Source organism: Wyeomyia smithii, chromosome 3 (assembly GCF_029784165.1).
Source record: "Wyeomyia smithii strain HCP4-BCI-WySm-NY-G18 chromosome 3, ASM2978416v1, whole genome shotgun sequence".
Lineage (NCBI taxonomy): Eukaryota > Metazoa > Arthropoda > Insecta > Diptera > Culicidae > Wyeomyia > Wyeomyia smithii.
Window position 1 is genome coordinate 249,081,601 of NC_073696.1, and position 17,709 is coordinate 249,099,309.

A 17,709-nucleotide genomic window follows, 5' to 3' on the forward strand; every position below is an offset into this window, starting at 1 on the left:
CAAAAAGACGGTTGACTCCACCCGCAGCCAGCAGAGAGCCAGTTTCTAGTAAGAGTCAACCGTCTTTTTGCTGCAGTAATCCAAAGACTAAATTTTTGCATACTAGCTTTTATACGTGCTCCACCCGCAGCCAGCAGAGAGCGAGTTTCTAGTAAGAGTCAACCGTCTTTTTGCTGCACTAATTCAAAGACTAAATTTTTGCATACTAGCTTTTATACGTGACTACTGAGAGTTAAAATTCCAGTTGGTCTAGAGCGAGTAAACCCGCAACAGCAACAACAAATTGGTGGTAAAGTCAAATCGTTTGAACGCTTAACGTAGGCTGAAGAAGGTCTTGCTTCAGCCATGATTGGTCGAAACTTTCGTTGAACAAGGCTCTATATTTTTCAATAGTACAATCACAAAATCACAATTTTCCGAATTTTGGTGAACCCATAGCTAATTTCCCAATTGATTGCTGTAAGAATGAAGGGATTCCGCTGGAAACTGACTGATTTATAAGTATTTAAAATTTGCCAGTTTTAGTGACGCTCTCTATGTTTTCGATTTTTCAATTTGTACCCCGATTTCAGTTCGGCAGAGCGCATCAAAAATTCTTCAGTTTGTGACCGCAAACCTTGATTGTGAATACAAAATCAAAGTGGAGTGTCGAGAAACATTTATTTCAATTTGCTACGATTCAGCCTATTCGTAATAATCATCACCAGAAGCACTTGCTAGAAGATGGCACTTAGTAGCAATTCATATCTTTCGAAAAATATCATTCCAGATCCCAAGCTGAAACTTACTAGAGTGGGCCCATGGAAATCGTTGTACTGGAAGGATTTGTACCTGAAAAAGAGAAAAAAATTGCGCTCATTAAAATGGTATAATGATTCTATTTATGAATGATTTTCACGAATAACAAACGTGAAGTTCTCTATCAAAAATATAAGAGTGTACATTTCGAACGCAACTTTGAAGATTAACACTTTGCGCACTCGTGAAGCATAGCTACTTTTATAGAAAGCAATGTAAAAATAATAATGATAGAGACAGAATAGTCTCGGAATAAAGGAAAACCAATCGAAACAGTATGTAGAGAAACCAAACAGTGAAAAGTGCAGAAAGCATTGAAAAAACACAAATGAACAGGAAAAGATACATATTGAAATAGTGAGGAAACAAAGAGAAATCAATGAGAGAACAGTGAAAAACCCTGAAAAACACCGTATCAAAAAAATAAAAAACAAATAAAAAATTGGGCAATTAGGAAAACTGCTCCATTATTCATCTCATTAAGCCGATATACACGAAAAATGCACGGATTAAACACCAAATTTTCACAAAATCATTGAGCAAATAAACTAAATTTGTTTACGTGCTCTTATGGAATCGTTCAGCATTGTATATTTAGTAAAATAAGCTAGATTCATCCTGAATTTTGTAAAACAAACCATTTTTCACAACGCTTCCGTATCCATCTCAAAACTTGAATCACTGCTCAATTATTCATCTCACGACGCCCCCATATTCATCACACTGTTGATCATGAATGAATGACATTATCATGAATGAACGTAGTCGCAGCTCGTCGTTGTAGGTTACCTAGATATCCGCTGCAGTTGTTTACGTGCAAAATTGGTAACCTAGGTAACCACTACAGTGCTGTAGATTTAGGTGAATTATGTCGGAATATTTCAACATTTTCAGTCTGATTTTTTCGTATTAACAGAAACTGATTTGGCAACTTTTGATTTTATTCAACGCAGTGAAAACAGATGAAAATACATACAGTTGAAATTTAGGAATTGTATAAATTCATCTCATTTACTTCGGCTAATTCAAGCTTGTTTTTGGAAATTTGAGGTGAACATTTCAAAGATGAAAGTGATTATAAAAAAAGTGGTCCGCTAGTGATGAAAAAAACTTGGGTGACTGCTGAACGAATCCCGTTGCAGCAGTATAAAACAATGCGCGGATTTTGTTTTCTGAGGTAGGTGATTGATTTAAATCAGTGTTCAATAATATCAAAAAATATAATATCAAATTTAGAGCTGTTAAGTAAGTTTTTGATGATTATAATTTAAAAGGAATCTAAAGTGAACTAGGAAGAATCCATTCCATGGATTAGCAGATTGGTTTAAGAAGAAAATATGCGTTTTTTCCTGTTTTCAATTGTGTTTCCATGTTGTATAAGATGAATATATGGACTGAAATAAATATTGGAGCAGTTCCCCTATTTGATAACAGAGTAAGAAAACAATGAGAGAGTAGTAAATAAAAAACAATTAGAAAACTGAAAAATAGTAGCAATAGAAAAACAGTACTATAAATAGTTATAAATTGAGAATTGAAAACCAAAAAGAAAACAATAAAAAATAGAAAGCATAAAATATAGTGGAAACACATGCAACAAATAGAAACAAGAGCGAGAAAATTATAAGGAAACTGAGAGAAAAACTAAAACAAACGGGTGAAACATGATGAGCAAAAAAGAAACAGGTGAAAAGCACTAGATAAGCATCTCACTCTATTGTCAGATAACATAATAAACGCAGAACACAGCAGAAACAGTGAGAAAACAGATAGTAAACATAGTAAGACTGATTAAATGGCAATATTGAACTGATGAGAAAGGGAATTAAAACCACAAAAACATTGCAAAATGGTCCAGAAACTAAATCCAGGGGGAAAATTTGAATCTAGAGCCCGATAGCAATATTTTAGAGAAAAACCTTTTTTTTTCAGAGTTGTTACATATGATAAGGCGTCTATTTTAAAATAAGGAATTCACTTTACTGCGAAAGCAATTTAAATTTTTAAATGAAATTTACAATATATTTAATAGTGTTGACATGTCATCGTTTGTGGTAGAACACACAAATTAAATTCTGAATGAATATTAATAAATAATAAATTCATCTCAGAACATCCCCCCCGATGAAAAAATGATGAAAATATAGGGTAACCCAAATTTTTGTTGAAATCAAGCACCTAGCTTTTTTATTTTTGTAGATAGAAGAAAAAGTTGTTCTACAATATTATAGCTCCGTTAATTTTAGGCAACTTTGTAGAAAATAGTACAAGGTATATTGTATGGAGGATTGTATGAAATGGTGTCGTACTACAAATATGGATATTGATTTCAACACTTGTTTAACATATTTCACTATGCCTACACCGTTATCTCCAACAGTTATAAGGGCTCCTCTTGCTATCGTGTTAAAAACAAGGATGAAGTTGAATTTTCTACACGCAGTCTTTTGTATCGAGTTGTACGTAGATTTTTGTAATGAAGGCGGAGCGACGCAGATTCGAGAAAGAGAAACGAAACAAAACACCTTCAATACTGCTGAGTAATTATCATGAGCACTACAAGAAAACTTGTGCTTTTCTGATGCGAAAATTACCCTGGCTCTAGATTAACTTATCTGCGTTATTGATATTGGACCGATAACGGTGTTCGGCTGGGTACAAAGGAACAATTGAACCGGAAAATCACTCATTTTAAATTTAAATTTCTTGAAATGAGGGTTATATTTTGCTGCGATAAACTGTTCATAGGCAACACTACCGTTTATCTTTGGTGCCCTGTTTGTTATTGTAAAAATGATTATTGAGAAATACAAGAAAATTTCACTCTAGTAGTAGTTGCGAAAATTCTCATAACTCTTATCTTCAAGTGTTCAAAGTTCTGAAAAGAACTGATTCCATAATTTTCAAATAGAAATATGTGCTACAGAACGCTGATGATCGCACCACCGGTAGCATCAACTATTTTGCTTGGCCAAAAAAAAAAAAAAAATACTGCTGTGCCAGCAAAATATCTTGCAGCATACGATGGCACCTGTTTCTGTCGTATGCAAAATAAAGGTAAGATGTTCCGTAGTGCCTGAAAGTTGACTCGTACGCAGTTCTCGTTGCCTAATGCCGCGCACCCATAACAGCCATGCTCCACTCGCTACCATGTGACGAATAAGAATGAAACTGAACTTACTACACGCGGTTTTTTGTATCGAGTTCACGCAGTCTCGAGAAAGAGAAACGAAACAAAACACTTTGTTGAGTCAGAATATATAGGCAGTGGAATTTATTCCGACCTTGTTTTTGTTATCCGTGCTCGGGAAGCAAGGCAATTGCGAGGGGAATGTATGGGAAAGCTTGACCTTGGAACTGTTCACCTCTTTTTCACCATAAGGCAGTAAAGCAACAATGTTAAACATTATATCAAACAATCGTCACACATTTTATCTATCCACCGACACATAAATGACTAAGATGCATTGAGTCGTTCGCTTGTTACAATCGTTTGAAATTTGACGTAACATTTGTCAGTTTCATTTGCAATTTAAAAAAAATGTATCCTAGCATAGAAAACAAAGACCTAGTCCTACGTCAAAAAAAGCTTTTCTCTATCTTTGAAAATAACCAATTTAGATTTAAAAAAACACATATTTTTCGCTTTAACTTTTTTATCAAAGTTTTCACATCAAAACTGTCCTAGAACAACTTTTAGGGCTTTTCAAAGAAATGATTTGTAATGCTGTAATGCGTAAAAAAACGCGTAAATTCCGGAATCCACGTAAAAAACCGCGTAAATTCCGGAATCCGCGAAAGAAATGCCGCGTAAAAATAAACCCGCATAAAAAAACCGCGTAAAAAGCGACCTTAGTGTATATAGTTTATTTAGGGCCATCGGTTTTTTTTGTCTCCTGTTTGCCCAGTGGTGCTCTGGGGCACCATTTAAAAACTTATGGAACAAGTGAACAAGAACAAAATTGTTAATTTTATGGACCGTTACACTCAATGAACAATAGATCTACATAAAAGTTATTTTTATTATAAAAACGAATAATGAATGTTCTAGAAAAACAGTTGCTAAAAACACACATTATTTTTTTATCGTAAAATTCGGCTTTTCTTCTGTAGTTTTCTTGATAACAGTTCAAACATTGAAACAAGCTGACATTTGATATGCCAAGTTGAAAGTACATTAGAAATGCAAGATTTTGTAGAAAAAAGAATTCAAAATAATTTATTTTTTGTCGAGGTATAGTCATTACAATTCTTGGTGCTCTTGAGTCACCATGAGCGGGTAAGGGTTAAGAGTAACTCTAGACAGCAAATTAAATTGCAGTTCACGCATAGAAAAAGTAATAAGTAAGGTTGAAAGCGAAAGAAAACGCACTAAGGCTACAAAGAACAAAAAAGTTTCTTGAAGGAGACCTTAGGGGACACCTCAGTATACCTAAAAACTTCAAAATCAATGCACTGTTAACTCGGGAAGACTGGATGGATAGGCAGTACAACTTTGAACGACGTCCAAGTGATTGAAGTGTGACTTGGCACTGAATGGGAATCAAGAGGGCCTAGCATTCAACCGGGCTCAACAGTTTCCTACACGCATGGCTCCAAGTTAAAAAACAGGGTTGGGGCTGCTGAGGTGACAGGCCCTGGAGTCAATCTATCAATACCGATGGGAGTGTGGCCAAAGGTATTTCACTCATAAATACAGGCAATAATCTAATGAGCTACAATTTGTGTATGTAAATATTGTATTTTTTCGGATAGTTAAGCTATCCGAGCTAGAAGCACTGAAATCCGTTTCCTGTTCTTCAAAATAAGTTTGGCATTGCATTCAGTTGCTACAGCCGGTGGCCAGAAATAGTAAAGTGAACTTATTCTGGGGTACCTGGGCATTGCGGCATTAAAAGGAATAAAAAAGCCGATCTGTTGACGAGAAATGGATCGATGCAGTTATTCATAGTGCCAGAACCGAGGTGTGGAATCTCAGAAGGTGCCCTAAAAAAATGGAACTTACGAAGTGGGAAAAATCAATGATAGAAAACGTTTGGAAAAACAATCAAACAGTTCGACAATCGAAAAGATTCAGTGCACCCCAAAAAACAGTGACCAGCGATTGCTCAGTATGTCAAAAAAGACGTATGTACCTTTACTGGCCTTGTAAACATTACTTTAAACAGATAGGTAAATTGCTATATGATACCTGTCGCTTTTGTAGCCTAGATAGAGAATCCTCGAAACATTTACTATGTGACTGCGAAGCACTCTCTCAAAAGAGAAGGTAGTTCTTCGATAAATACTTAATACAACCATTAGACGATGCCTATATTCAGCAAGTGGAAAACATTCAACCTAATAGTGATACGACACCCTGACGAGGCCTACATAAAATCGGGGCCCGTCACAAAAGATCAGTCTCACGGTGACCGTTCAGCTGGTGAGAGCAGTCGTAGGTTCTATTCAAGCACGTTGAAAACTTGAGTAGGATTCGTTTGGACGATAAATATCGTAATTAGTTTAAGACTACGTAATGTATGTCTTCTAAAGAACCGCGTCTATCGAAATTATTTTTTTCAAGCGTACTCGGGATTAGTAATAGACAAATATTTTAACACTTGTAAGCTTCGAGTAGTGGTTAGTTTTCGTGTGCGTCGCTTGCATAGATTCGCGGCATTTGACAAGAAAGATACTCAAGAGTTAACTTCGCGTGCAACAACGATTCAGTTACTTACCACGGTGACACAACCCTTCCTTTCCGTCGCAGTTGTGGACATGCAGTGGTAAACTACGTTTCCGACAACAACGACTGTTAAACCTCCTTCCTGACAGTCTTTTTCCTCATTCTAACGGCCGGAACGAGGTAGCCGGTGCCGTTTTCGATTTATACAAAGCAGAAACCATTGGATTGTTGTATATCAAAGATGGTTAACTGATCCCAAGTATCCATTCACGCCATTTTCACTAGCTCAGCTCCATCACGGAGTAGCAACTATGAAATGTGCGGTCGTCAAGCTCAAGCTAACTTTTGGTGGTTTTTGTCGTAGCAGCTAAATCAGAACCTTTAGCCATGTGCTAATGTAACATGTGCCGAAAAAAATTTAAGACCAGGGGAACAAATGTACCAAGCGATGACAGTTTTTGATGACATTCGAAAGCGTTCCTCTGTAACAGCAAAATAAAGAAGGCTGTCGGTAAGGTGCCGAGCAGTCTGTATTTTACTTCTTACATTTATTCTTCCTACAGCATTTTAAAACAGCCGTCACAAGACATTCGTTATAGGCAAATAAAAGAAAACAGAAAAAGAAAAACAGAAAAAGTATTCTGAGAAGACAAAAAAAAAGGCTGTACTTTTGGAATGCCTGGTTAAGACGCAGTTCATATCAGCCGTCACCGTTAGAGTGAGAGTATTTTAGTAGTTGGTGAGCGTATTAATAATAATTATTATCATTAAAAAAAAGCGTCAACGTTAGTTAGAGGGAACAAATATCTAGAGGAAAGTCTGCATAAAGAGATTACAATCATTTTGTGATGTTATTTTTCATTCTATTAGTTCGGCATGCTGACATGCTCAACTACGTTGAGTTTGTTACGTTCGCTGTGGTTGTTCTACATAATGCAGGTCAATGGATTTCACTGAATCGTAAAACTAGTAACCGACTAGTTTTTGTGACACGGAACCGTAAAACAAACGGAACACAAAACGCCACGTACTCTGTAAATATGTAGCAGTTCAGCATACAACGAGCGAACGCCGCGGGCTAGAACGCGGACGTAGCGTAAAATTAATTTTTCCCCGTGACTCTGTGATTTATGTGACGTCGTCGCTCAAGTTACTAAATTGTTCCGTCCATTTTCTGAGAAGCCATGCATCTAAGTAAATAGAGCGCGCCCGTGCCACACATCGCAATCACGGATTTAGCGTGGTGAAATTGTGCCGAGAAGAATTTGTAAACCGTGTCTTTGTGATAGTCGCGACCGTTCGACCAAGATAATTAACGCATTCCTCGCTCGGCCGTCCCGGTTAATTTTGCGCCAGAGACCGGCTGAGATATCAAACAATAATATCTGATACATCAAGCGTGTCAAGCGTGACTTTTGTAGTAGGATCGAAAGAGTGATCTGAATTTGTGAAAGAAATGTTCAAGAGTTATTGAATTTTATGAAATCTAGTTGTTGATAAGTTTACTTACACTTGTTTATTTTCATTTCAGGTAAGATGATATAGAACGAAACGCGGCTGCATTTTCAATTACAAAACATTGTGAGTATTCTTTTGTCAAATCTTTACACAGCAAAAGGCAGCCGCAATCCAAAGAAGAAAGTTAACAATTCAATTACCGTTTGATGTTGTTTGCACCGGTCTGTCTAACTATGAATCTGTTATCCCGCTAAGCGCTAACGGAAAAAAGTGTTCTGGTACCGCCTCTAAATCTGTGTAATCATTATGACAAACTCCTCGTAGTCGATCTGTCCGTCGCAATTAATGTCGGCCTCCCGCATCAACTGCTCCAGTTCCTCTTCCGACAGCTCATCACCGAACATTTTCAGTGCCTCTCGCAGTTCGTCGACAGAAATCAGTCCGTTTCCGTCGCGATCGAATATCTGAAAAGCCTCCCGCAGCTCCTCCTCGTTGTGACTCGCTTCCTCGTTGTGTCTGCCCATCATCGCCACAAAGTGTTCGAAATGTATCCTCCCCTGGCGATCGGTTTTCATTTTCTTCAACTGTTTTGCCAATTCCCTGTCGGTGATGGCTCTACCGAGTGACCGCATCACCGCTCCGAGTTCTTTGGGGGTGATAATGCCATCGCCGTCTGTGTCGAACAGAGCAAACGCATCACGTAATTCCACGATCAGTTCCGCCGTTAACTCTGGCTGGTTAGAGCTTTTCCGCAGTTCCGCGATCTGTGCCTCCGTTAAATCTGGCGGTTTGCAAGATTTAGAGCATTCTCCATGTTCACTCGGATCAGACATTTTGACGTTTGGTCCGTTAGACTGGTTACTGTGGTAGGATGTATCATCGCAAATAATAGAGAATCGTTTGAAAGCTGCATACACAATGGGTTTCGTGGTTCGTGAGCGCTGAGTATAATTCGAGCACTCGGGCAGTTGCGTTACCAATTTTATTCAGCTGTCAAAAGCATTTTTTGTTTCGATGAATGTTTGTTTCAGTGCCACGAGAAAGTGTTTTGAATGTTTATTTGCATATGAAAACTAGCATAATAAATGCTTCGCAAGCGTTAAAATAATAAACTTTTCACAGCATAGTTTATTCTGCATCCATCATCCATACGGTGTGTAGGAATTTGAATAATGTTTGAAAAGGGAAATTTTACCCCCCGGTAGTGTTTTCCGTGGATCGCAGTTTTACGGCCGAGAGCTGCAATAAACATTCTCTGAATGGTTTGTGAATTCAAATTCAACGGAATAAAACCGTTGTCTGAAATTACTAACTTTCATGAATTCACGATGGCGATTTGACAACTGCGGGCGATACTCAGGCATGAGCTCGAGTAAACCAGGTTGTTAAAGAAGTCAAGTATTTGTATCCTCCCATAACTTTTCAGTCAAACACTATTCCTATAGACCGCAGACTTCAATCTAAGCTGTTTATCCTCCGGATTATTCCACTTCAAACAAAATCCACCCCGTATGGGGGTTATTATTGTCTCAACCCCAGACGAACTTTTCCTAGATTTGTTTTCTACCGCAAAAACTTAAAACTTACTCTCAAAACATCCGATAAAAACAGTCTTTGATAGGTTTGCTCATTCTCTGGCACCGAGTGGACAATGATACGGCACAATAGATCAATTTGCTTGTTTCACCACTCTCGGTTCGGAGAGGAAGGAGGAAAGTGGAAAACAATGGTAAGCCCATCTGTCACCCGCCTGGACTGTCGAAAAAGAAACTCAACTTTGATGGACCTCTCCGCTCTGTCACCCGAATCCGACATATATAGCAGTCCATCCTAACGGGAAAGAATCTCACTCAGCCCGGATTTCGACTTGCCGAACTACCAGCAACAAGAAGTAGACTATTATTTGCAGCTTAATCTTCATTTGATACATGATGGATTTGCGGTTCCTTTCAAACCGCTTTGTACGGCTTGAATGTGCTTTACCGTATTTTTTCCTCGCTCTTGTCTGCAAAGCTCTCCACCGTTCGATAGTGGCGGCAGAATGGAACCAATTTCCTTTTCAAGGATGGTAACTTTCACTGTTACAACACATCAACGAGAGGCGCGGAGGGCCGTGGGAAAATCGCTTTTTGTCCAGGAAAAGCCAAAAACCGCACAAACATAGAAAAAGTATTCGTCCTCCCTGGACTAATACAAGAAAGTTTTCCGACAGCGTGGAGCCAGCTTTGTGGTGGCCTGCATTATGTGCTGCTTTGAAGTGAAATGTTTTTTTTTTCCGACGGCCGATTTTACCATTTATTGGTTGGCTACATCCGTCATTCGGAACTGTGGTAAACATTTTTCCACGAATGGAGGAAATTCATGTTTTGTTGTTGTTGGTTATGTGATGATCTGTAATTCCTGTTGACGCAAGGCTCTCTAGAGATTGCCGCCATTGAGCCTCACACTGAGAGAAAATTCAGCTCTAAAAATAATTTTAAATTACGGTACCACATTCACTTATATCATTCCGTTTTGGTTCGGTTAGCGTCCCAAAATGTGGCGAAAATTTCCCACAAAGTTGGCCTAAAATAGATAGCTCGTACCTGATAAATATCTTCCGTTTCGAAAGCAGGGGAAAAGTTTTCCGAACACCGACGGTTACCGCATCCCTCTTTTTCGGTGCCGTGTGAACAAATAACGGTTCATTGAATGGGACCAAATATATTGCTCTGCTGAATTCACAGATTTGATAACCCACCGGTGTACGTAATTATCTCGTTAAATCGTTCAGTCGAGCACCTTCATAGAATTATGACCCCTGAGAAGCTATTTTCTGGTTGAAACAATGCAGGTTATCTGTTTGGTTAGCATAAATCTAAAAATAGCATACAGAGCTGCGGGAGCACCATTGAAACGGGAACTATTTTTTCACTAATCCGTGAAATTAAGCCACCTTTGAATGGTGATGGTTTCTTTTATAGTCGCAGGAAGGGGGCGAGTTTTATGTTTTTGTGTTTTTAATTGGCAGGCTGGGAAATAACTATCCTTTTTTGGCTCAAAACGACTACAATCGGAGCTGATTAAATTATATGGAAAAGCAAATGTCGTTAAATGCGCAGATGGCTCTTGGGAATAAAGAAAAACTCTGTGCTATGAATTAATCTAATTTCAGTTTTTTTTGGTGATTTGATTAATTTTCTTTGTTTTGCTTCAGAGTCTTTCGGGTTTTACTGGCAATGCCCTTATCATTCAGATTTAAAACTTTTAAATGATTTCCACGATCATTTTATGCAGGCTACCTTAGAAAATCTAATAATTAAAGGATTAGGAATTGAGATCAAGTATTCAAGAACTGTCGTAAATGTAAAGGTACTGTTACAATCAGGATTTGTTGTTCAATTTTTTAAAACAGCAGTTCTCATTTTTTGTTCGATATTTTTCGACTAAGACCTTGAAAAATTTATTCTTATCCAGGCAAGACATAAACCAGTAATTTCTGACGTCTCCAACACGGTGTTTTATCCTATTAAACTACTAGGAAGGTACTTTCCTCTAAGACAAATAGTATCACCCTCTACGATTGTGTCCCGTTCCAAACACGCCTAGATCAACTACACACACTACTTTGTAAAAGTTGTTTTTATGACTGAGATAGAGTGGGTATTAGGGTGTCCCAAAAAAAAGTCGATGTAGAAAAGTCAAGGTCAGCCCTAAATTGAAAGATAATGTTATTTATAGCATTTTTGTAGAACATTTCGATTTTATAAAAAATTGTTTTCAGGTTGCCCAACGTGATTTATGAAAAAATGAAATTTTCAAGCTTTCTTCAATTCTGTTCGACTCCTAAATTTTTCCATATACATATTTTTTGTGGGATTGTTTTTAAATATTTTGCATGGTTCAGTCCAGCATTGCATTCAGTCCGTTGACCCCCAGAGACCATTAGACATCACAGAAAAATTAATTTTTCTAATAATTAAAAAACAAAACCTTCAAAATACAAAAAAAAAAATTGATCAAGAACTGAAATTTAGTAATTCATAAAATTTGTTGTAAAGCGGGATTTATGACGAAAATTTACATGGAAAAAGATACTTAATATCTTATCGGGCAGCTGAGATACTGGCATATTTATATGTGATGGAAAACTATGCATTTTAACAAATATGTCAAAAAACTGTTTTATTTTGGGAGCTAAAAAATGACAATGTTCAGAAAACAAATGCATTTTTGGATGGCTGATAACTCAGTAGAAGGTTCAAAAATTCGGAAAAATCTGCGAAAAAAGTTAGTACGAAAAATGTCATTTTTAGTGCCCATCAATATAAAACTCAATGTTGCTCGTAATATGTAAGAGATAGAAACATGATGTCTTCAGTAAAGTTTCTTGTTTCAAGGTAACCTTAAACTTTGTCGAAGATACCTTGCGTCTATCTTAAACTGATTTAAAAGTAAATTTCTTATCTCACTCATAGGTGGTGGATTGATCACCCATCTTTCTACATTAAAGATGTATTTTTGAATATCCTGAAAATTCTCCGAACATACCTTATAGTTATAATCAGGCTTTTTAGGCAATGATTCGTACAAACGGCAAAATAAAACACAGTGCAATGAAGAGATATTGAGCTTTAGTGGTACATATTTTTGAGAAAATTCACAGTTTTCCATCACATGTAAAAACGCCAATATCTCAGCCCCCCAATAAGATATCAAGGATCTTTTTTCGTGTAAATTTACGTCTTGAATCCCGCTTTGCAGTAAAAATTGCATTTCTTGATCGAATTTTTTTTTAAATGTGTTTTGAAGGGTTTTATCTAGAAATTATGAGAAAAATTCACCTTTCTGTGATGTTCAAGGGGCTCTGTGAGTCTAATATTTGAATTTGATGCTGAACCAAACCATGCAAAATATTCAAAAACAACCCAACAAAAATAAAAAAATAAATGGAAAAATGTAGGAATCGAACAGATTTGAATAAAGTGCAAAAGAGTGGTTTTGTAGCTTGAAGAAGTCATTTTTTCGAGACTTATGCTACGCTTCTCAAGTCTTTTGCACACACACTTTCGGGATGCTCTTTTATCTTCATGCATTCTCCTGAGTAGCAGCAACTATTAAAATAAATTGCAGAAAATACAAGAGTTACAATTCCGTCTATTATTTCTTTTAATAGAATATAAAAATACAGTAGTCCAACGTCATGCGGTCGTGTCTTGGATACCGCCCTCCTACTTTTGAACCCTCCGCAACTATCGTAATGCATCTTGGAACAATTGGGTTGTTTAGCTACTCACGGATTTCTGATTTTTTGTAATTTTCTGAGCAAAACGATTTTTTTTTCAAAATTGTATATCATTGCCCTTCGATTTTTAAATGAAGAACAAAAATCGCTTTAAATCGCTACAATGACAGTTGATATATGGGCGAACTGTCATTGTAACGATTTCAAGCAGATTTCGAATAGTTTTGATTCGTAATTTAAAAATTTTTTTAAAAAAATTAAGAAAATTTTAAAAAATTACGTTTCACTTTAGAAAATGCAGCTCTTTCAGATGATATAATAAACTGATATAGCTAAACACATCAGTCATACTTGGCTGGTTATGCTCGCAAGAAGGGGACTACACGCGAGAAAAAGAGGCGTGTGTGCATATTATCTCGGGAGCGAATACGAGCAAGGAAGACAGCTAGAAAGAACGAGAAATAGCTTGAATGGAGAATGCTCCAGTGTGTGATATCGGTAGCTACGAGAACCTAACTTGAGGTGTTGCATGATGTTTATGAGTGAGACTAACAACACTGCTTCAAATAAGAATAACACTTGTCGACAAAATAAAAAAGTGCATTCCGAAACAGGGTGTCGAAAACCTGGAAAAACCTGGAAAATCAGGGAATGTCAGAGAATTTATTTTTCAATCAGGGAAATCAGTATATATCAGGGAAAACTGAAAAATATTTAGGGAAAAAAAATTAACCGAGAGGCGATCCGTTTTTTAAACGACACTCTAGCGAAGAAACTTATTTTTCTGGCATAAAAGGCTAATTCGGGACCACTACGGTTCGGTTTTATATTCGATTGAACACTTTTTTCACCCTGCAAAAACTCAACCGAAAAAAATGAAAGGTTCTAGCTTTTCAACCATTCCTATGAATTTTGGTGACCGTTATATAGACCAATGATAGTAAAAAAATCACAGGAAGGTTTTATGCAAAGCCACGACCGCAAGGTTGAAGTAGAATACTTTTACAAGAAAGATAACCCGGCTGCTTGCGTGTCAGTCATTTTTTCTAGTAAATAAACGTTGACCGTTCATTGGCAGTATTGTAATTTCTTTTTGTCTGATATTTTGGATGAAGTTCATTGAATATTTTTAAATTTGTGCAAATGAGAAGTTGAAGTGCTGCCGAATTGTAATATGCACATTTAATACGACATCATTAAACGGGAACGGAACAAAGGCTACGGTTATGCAGAACGCGAATGCCGGCGCGATGCGATTCGCCTTACCGTGGTGAAATGTACAGCTCTTTTTAAGGCGAAGTAGAGCTATACATTTCAACAGATTTCGTCTTGCCGAATCGCATCGCGCCGTTATTTGCGTTCTGCATGACCGTAGCCAAACACTAAGCGACGCAAACACGTAATAATAATCAGAGTATGCATGTAGATGAAGATAATTAACTTTGGATTATAGCGCAAAACGAGAAAATATTAACTTTTCAAATATTCATTTGTGTTCTTCAAATTTCAGTTGATCAATTTAATATCCGATGAAATGTTTGTTTATTATCTGATAAAGCTCTTATATAGGCCAAATGATGCATTCCCAATTTACTAGGTCCATAACTCTGCCAACCGTGCTTGGGAAAGCGCGGTTTAACGACCAATCAGAGGTCGAATTTTGTGTTTTGACAAGGCTTAAGAGTTTTCAATAGTACAATAGTTCGAATGATAAAATTGCAATTTCATGCATTTGGTAGGAATCTTAGAAGATTTTCTAATCGATTGCTGCAAAAACGAAGGAAATCCATCGAAAACTAACCGATTTATTAGCATTTGAAATTTTTCTCACTTTTTTCAGTTTTAGATTTTCATTTCACAGCCCTATGTAGCCGAACTTCCTGAGAGAAGTATTCTAATTCAAAATTAAATCTTCATTAATTCATTTGTTGTCCTTATAAGGACAATTGTTCAATTTATCATAGGATGTAGTGTTTATCTTACATCTCTGTGTTACCTTGATAGTGAGGACTAAGGCGCACGGTCAACACAATGAGAAAGGTGTTTTCACATTGAAAACTAGACACGGCTTTACTGGAGGAAGTGTTGGCAAATGCATCTACCGCTAATACCACCGCTATCATACGAAAGCGCGTCGTTTCATGTGGGGAATATCAACAACGAAAAAGGACGCGCGTCTAAGCATAACCCGAACTGTTTCGCCGTGCTGCTCCCATTTACCTTCACATCGGCCTCAGGGAAGTACCGGCTGCATTTGCATCTACCGCTGAGGCTGTCACTATACTGCTATTGGTACCAAAAGCTATTAACTCTTCAAATAAGTGTTTTATTTGTTCTCAAAAGAACAATTGTTCAATTCAAAATCGGATTTACGCAATCGCATCTCTGTAAAATTGTCGGGGACTGTCGTTGCATCAGCTGACCCTGCTACTATCGATGCTGATATACCCGCTGCAACAGCTACGCTATGCATAGCCATGCCACAGTTGTGGCCGCTATACGATGGCCCAACTGCTGAGCAACTGCAACGCTATCCGTAGCCATGCCACAGTTGTGGCCGCCATTGGTATCCGCTGTACCTGCATCTGCTGGCCTTGCTGCTATCGATGGTGAGATCCGCTGAAACTGCTACGCTTATCCGCAGCCATGCCACAGTTGTGGCCGCTATCCGCTATCGATGGTACCCACTGCTCGCTCCCGCTGCTGCTAAGGGAGGACTGCTGTCGTCGCTGTTCAGAACTATTATGACAGGCTTCGACTAAAACAGGCTTTTATATAGGGATGAAAATAGGGATGAATTATTTTTCGTACGTGGTGGAATGATATCGTCAGTTGAATTCAATACTGGCACAACTCAAAATTCAAAGTTGCGAGAAAAACGCGTTTGAAAATTTGCGTCAAAAATTACTTTTTTCGTTTTCGTGAAAAATTTCATTTTTAAGATTTCCCATATTTATTGAACTTGTTTGGGTCTATCATGTGCATGTAATAAGCAAGTTATAAGAATTGCAACCTCATTTTTCTATCTTTTTAGGGATATTTTAGATTTGTGCAATAAAGGCACATCTTCTTATATTTCCGGAAATATTGTGAATTTTGAAACGGGTCTTTGTGAGATGAAACTTCATAGTATTTGCCATCGTTTGCCATCAATAACTCAAAACTGCAAAATTTTGAGTTATGCCAGTTTTGAATTCAACTGACGATATAACTTGAAAAATATGTGTGACTTCATTCCGGCTCAGAGCGATCATTTGATAAGCTCCACCTCTTTTTTCAGTTTCTAAAGTTTTTCCTCAGTTTCGTAGCACGGATGCACAAAAATGATTTCTTGTCGAGCCGGACCGATAGCACTCTCATTGAAGCAACAAAATAACATCGTCGGCTTCGTGCAACACTGGCACAACTCAATATTTTGCATTTTTGAGTTTTTGATGGCATACGATGCCAAATACTGTTAAGTTTCATCACACGAAATCCCATTTCGAAAATCACAAAAAATCCAGAGTTATGAGTAGAAGTGCCTTTGCTGCACAAATCGAAATCTCCATAAAGTTAGTAAAAATAAGGTTTTAACTTGAACAACGTGCTCATAATATGTGCATAATAGACCTAAAGGTGTTACATAAGAATTAGTATCTTAAACTTCAAAGTTTTCTTTAAAAACGTAAAATAAGTTTTCGACGCAAATTTTCAAACGCGTTATTCTCGAAACTATGTTTTTTGAGTTGTGCCAGTGTTGCACGAAACCGACGGCATGTTTTGTGTCGTGTTGTGCAGCTTGGTTGAAGAAAATGTTCCCGTCCCCGTGTCGCATGTAAGCAGATTATTGCGTTCAGTAGACAGTAGATAGTGTATCCAGCGAATAAACACCGATGGTGCTCTCACACACGCTACGGTTTTAACCCGTATCTTATTGCGGTTTGTAACATCAAGCGATTTCGTTTGCTCGCTGTTGAGTGTTGCATCATGTTGCAACTTGGCAGCTGAGAGACGACGAAATTCTGTTTATGCTGATTGATTGAATCGACTTCATATTAGCTCTGCATAGTCGAACTAACTGCTTTTGTGAATGCGTTCTAACAGGGCAGTTATTTATTCAATGTCGGTTATGCTGATCGCAGCCTTTGCACTGCCCCTACAGTGGGGGGTTTACTAAATAAAGTGAAAGTAAAAATTAGACAACTAAAACAGAATTTGATTGCATCCCGCACAGAATGTCTTGTGTTGATGCCAGAAAATTATTAACCTTCAATTATTTTTTTATTTGCCTTGAAAAAAGCATGTTGCGGTTCAAAATCGGTTGCTAATTACAACCTTTGAGCTGCCCTAACATTGGGGGAATTAAGATACACGGACAACATGCACTGTGGAAGCTATTTCACATTCAGTAAATTTGACGGGTGCGACAAATTTGAATTGCTAGGATGCAACACAGAATGCTTGCTTTCGTTGACAAAAATTATTAACTTTCAATGACATGTTTATTTGCCTTAAAAAAGGCATTTTGATTTCCGAAATTGGATTTCCTGATGGCAATCATCATGCTGCCCCAACACGG

At 37.5% G+C, this 17,709-nt stretch overlaps 3 protein-coding genes across 6 annotated transcripts in view; 1 reads left to right on the top strand and 2 right to left on the bottom strand.

The window, feature by feature from the left end:
• The window catches only part of LOC129729467 (uncharacterized), a 502,529-nt gene that overhangs the window by 350,274 nt on the left and 134,546 nt on the right, over positions 1-17,709 (bottom strand). The window lies entirely within an intron of this gene.
• LOC129729474 (calmodulin-beta-like) lies at positions 7,720-8,782 on the bottom strand. The gene is made up of 2 exons (XM_055688068.1): positions 7,977-8,782; positions 7,720-7,905 (listed from the first exon to the last, which is right to left on the bottom strand). Exon 1 carries the CDS (start codon positions 8,755-8,757, stop codon positions 8,212-8,214), a length of 546 nt encoding a protein of 181 aa, XP_055544043.1. The 5' UTR covers positions 8,758-8,782; the 3' UTR covers positions 7,720-7,905; positions 7,977-8,211.
• The window catches only part of LOC129729472 (uncharacterized), a 279,093-nt gene continuing 269,188 nt past the window's right edge, over positions 7,805-17,709 (top strand). The window contains exons 1-2 of the mRNA XM_055688064.1: positions 7,805-7,932; positions 7,998-8,047. The gene's annotated coding sequence lies outside the window, so the exon portion shown is untranslated. The remainder of the gene's footprint in view (positions 7,933-7,997; positions 8,048-17,709) is intronic.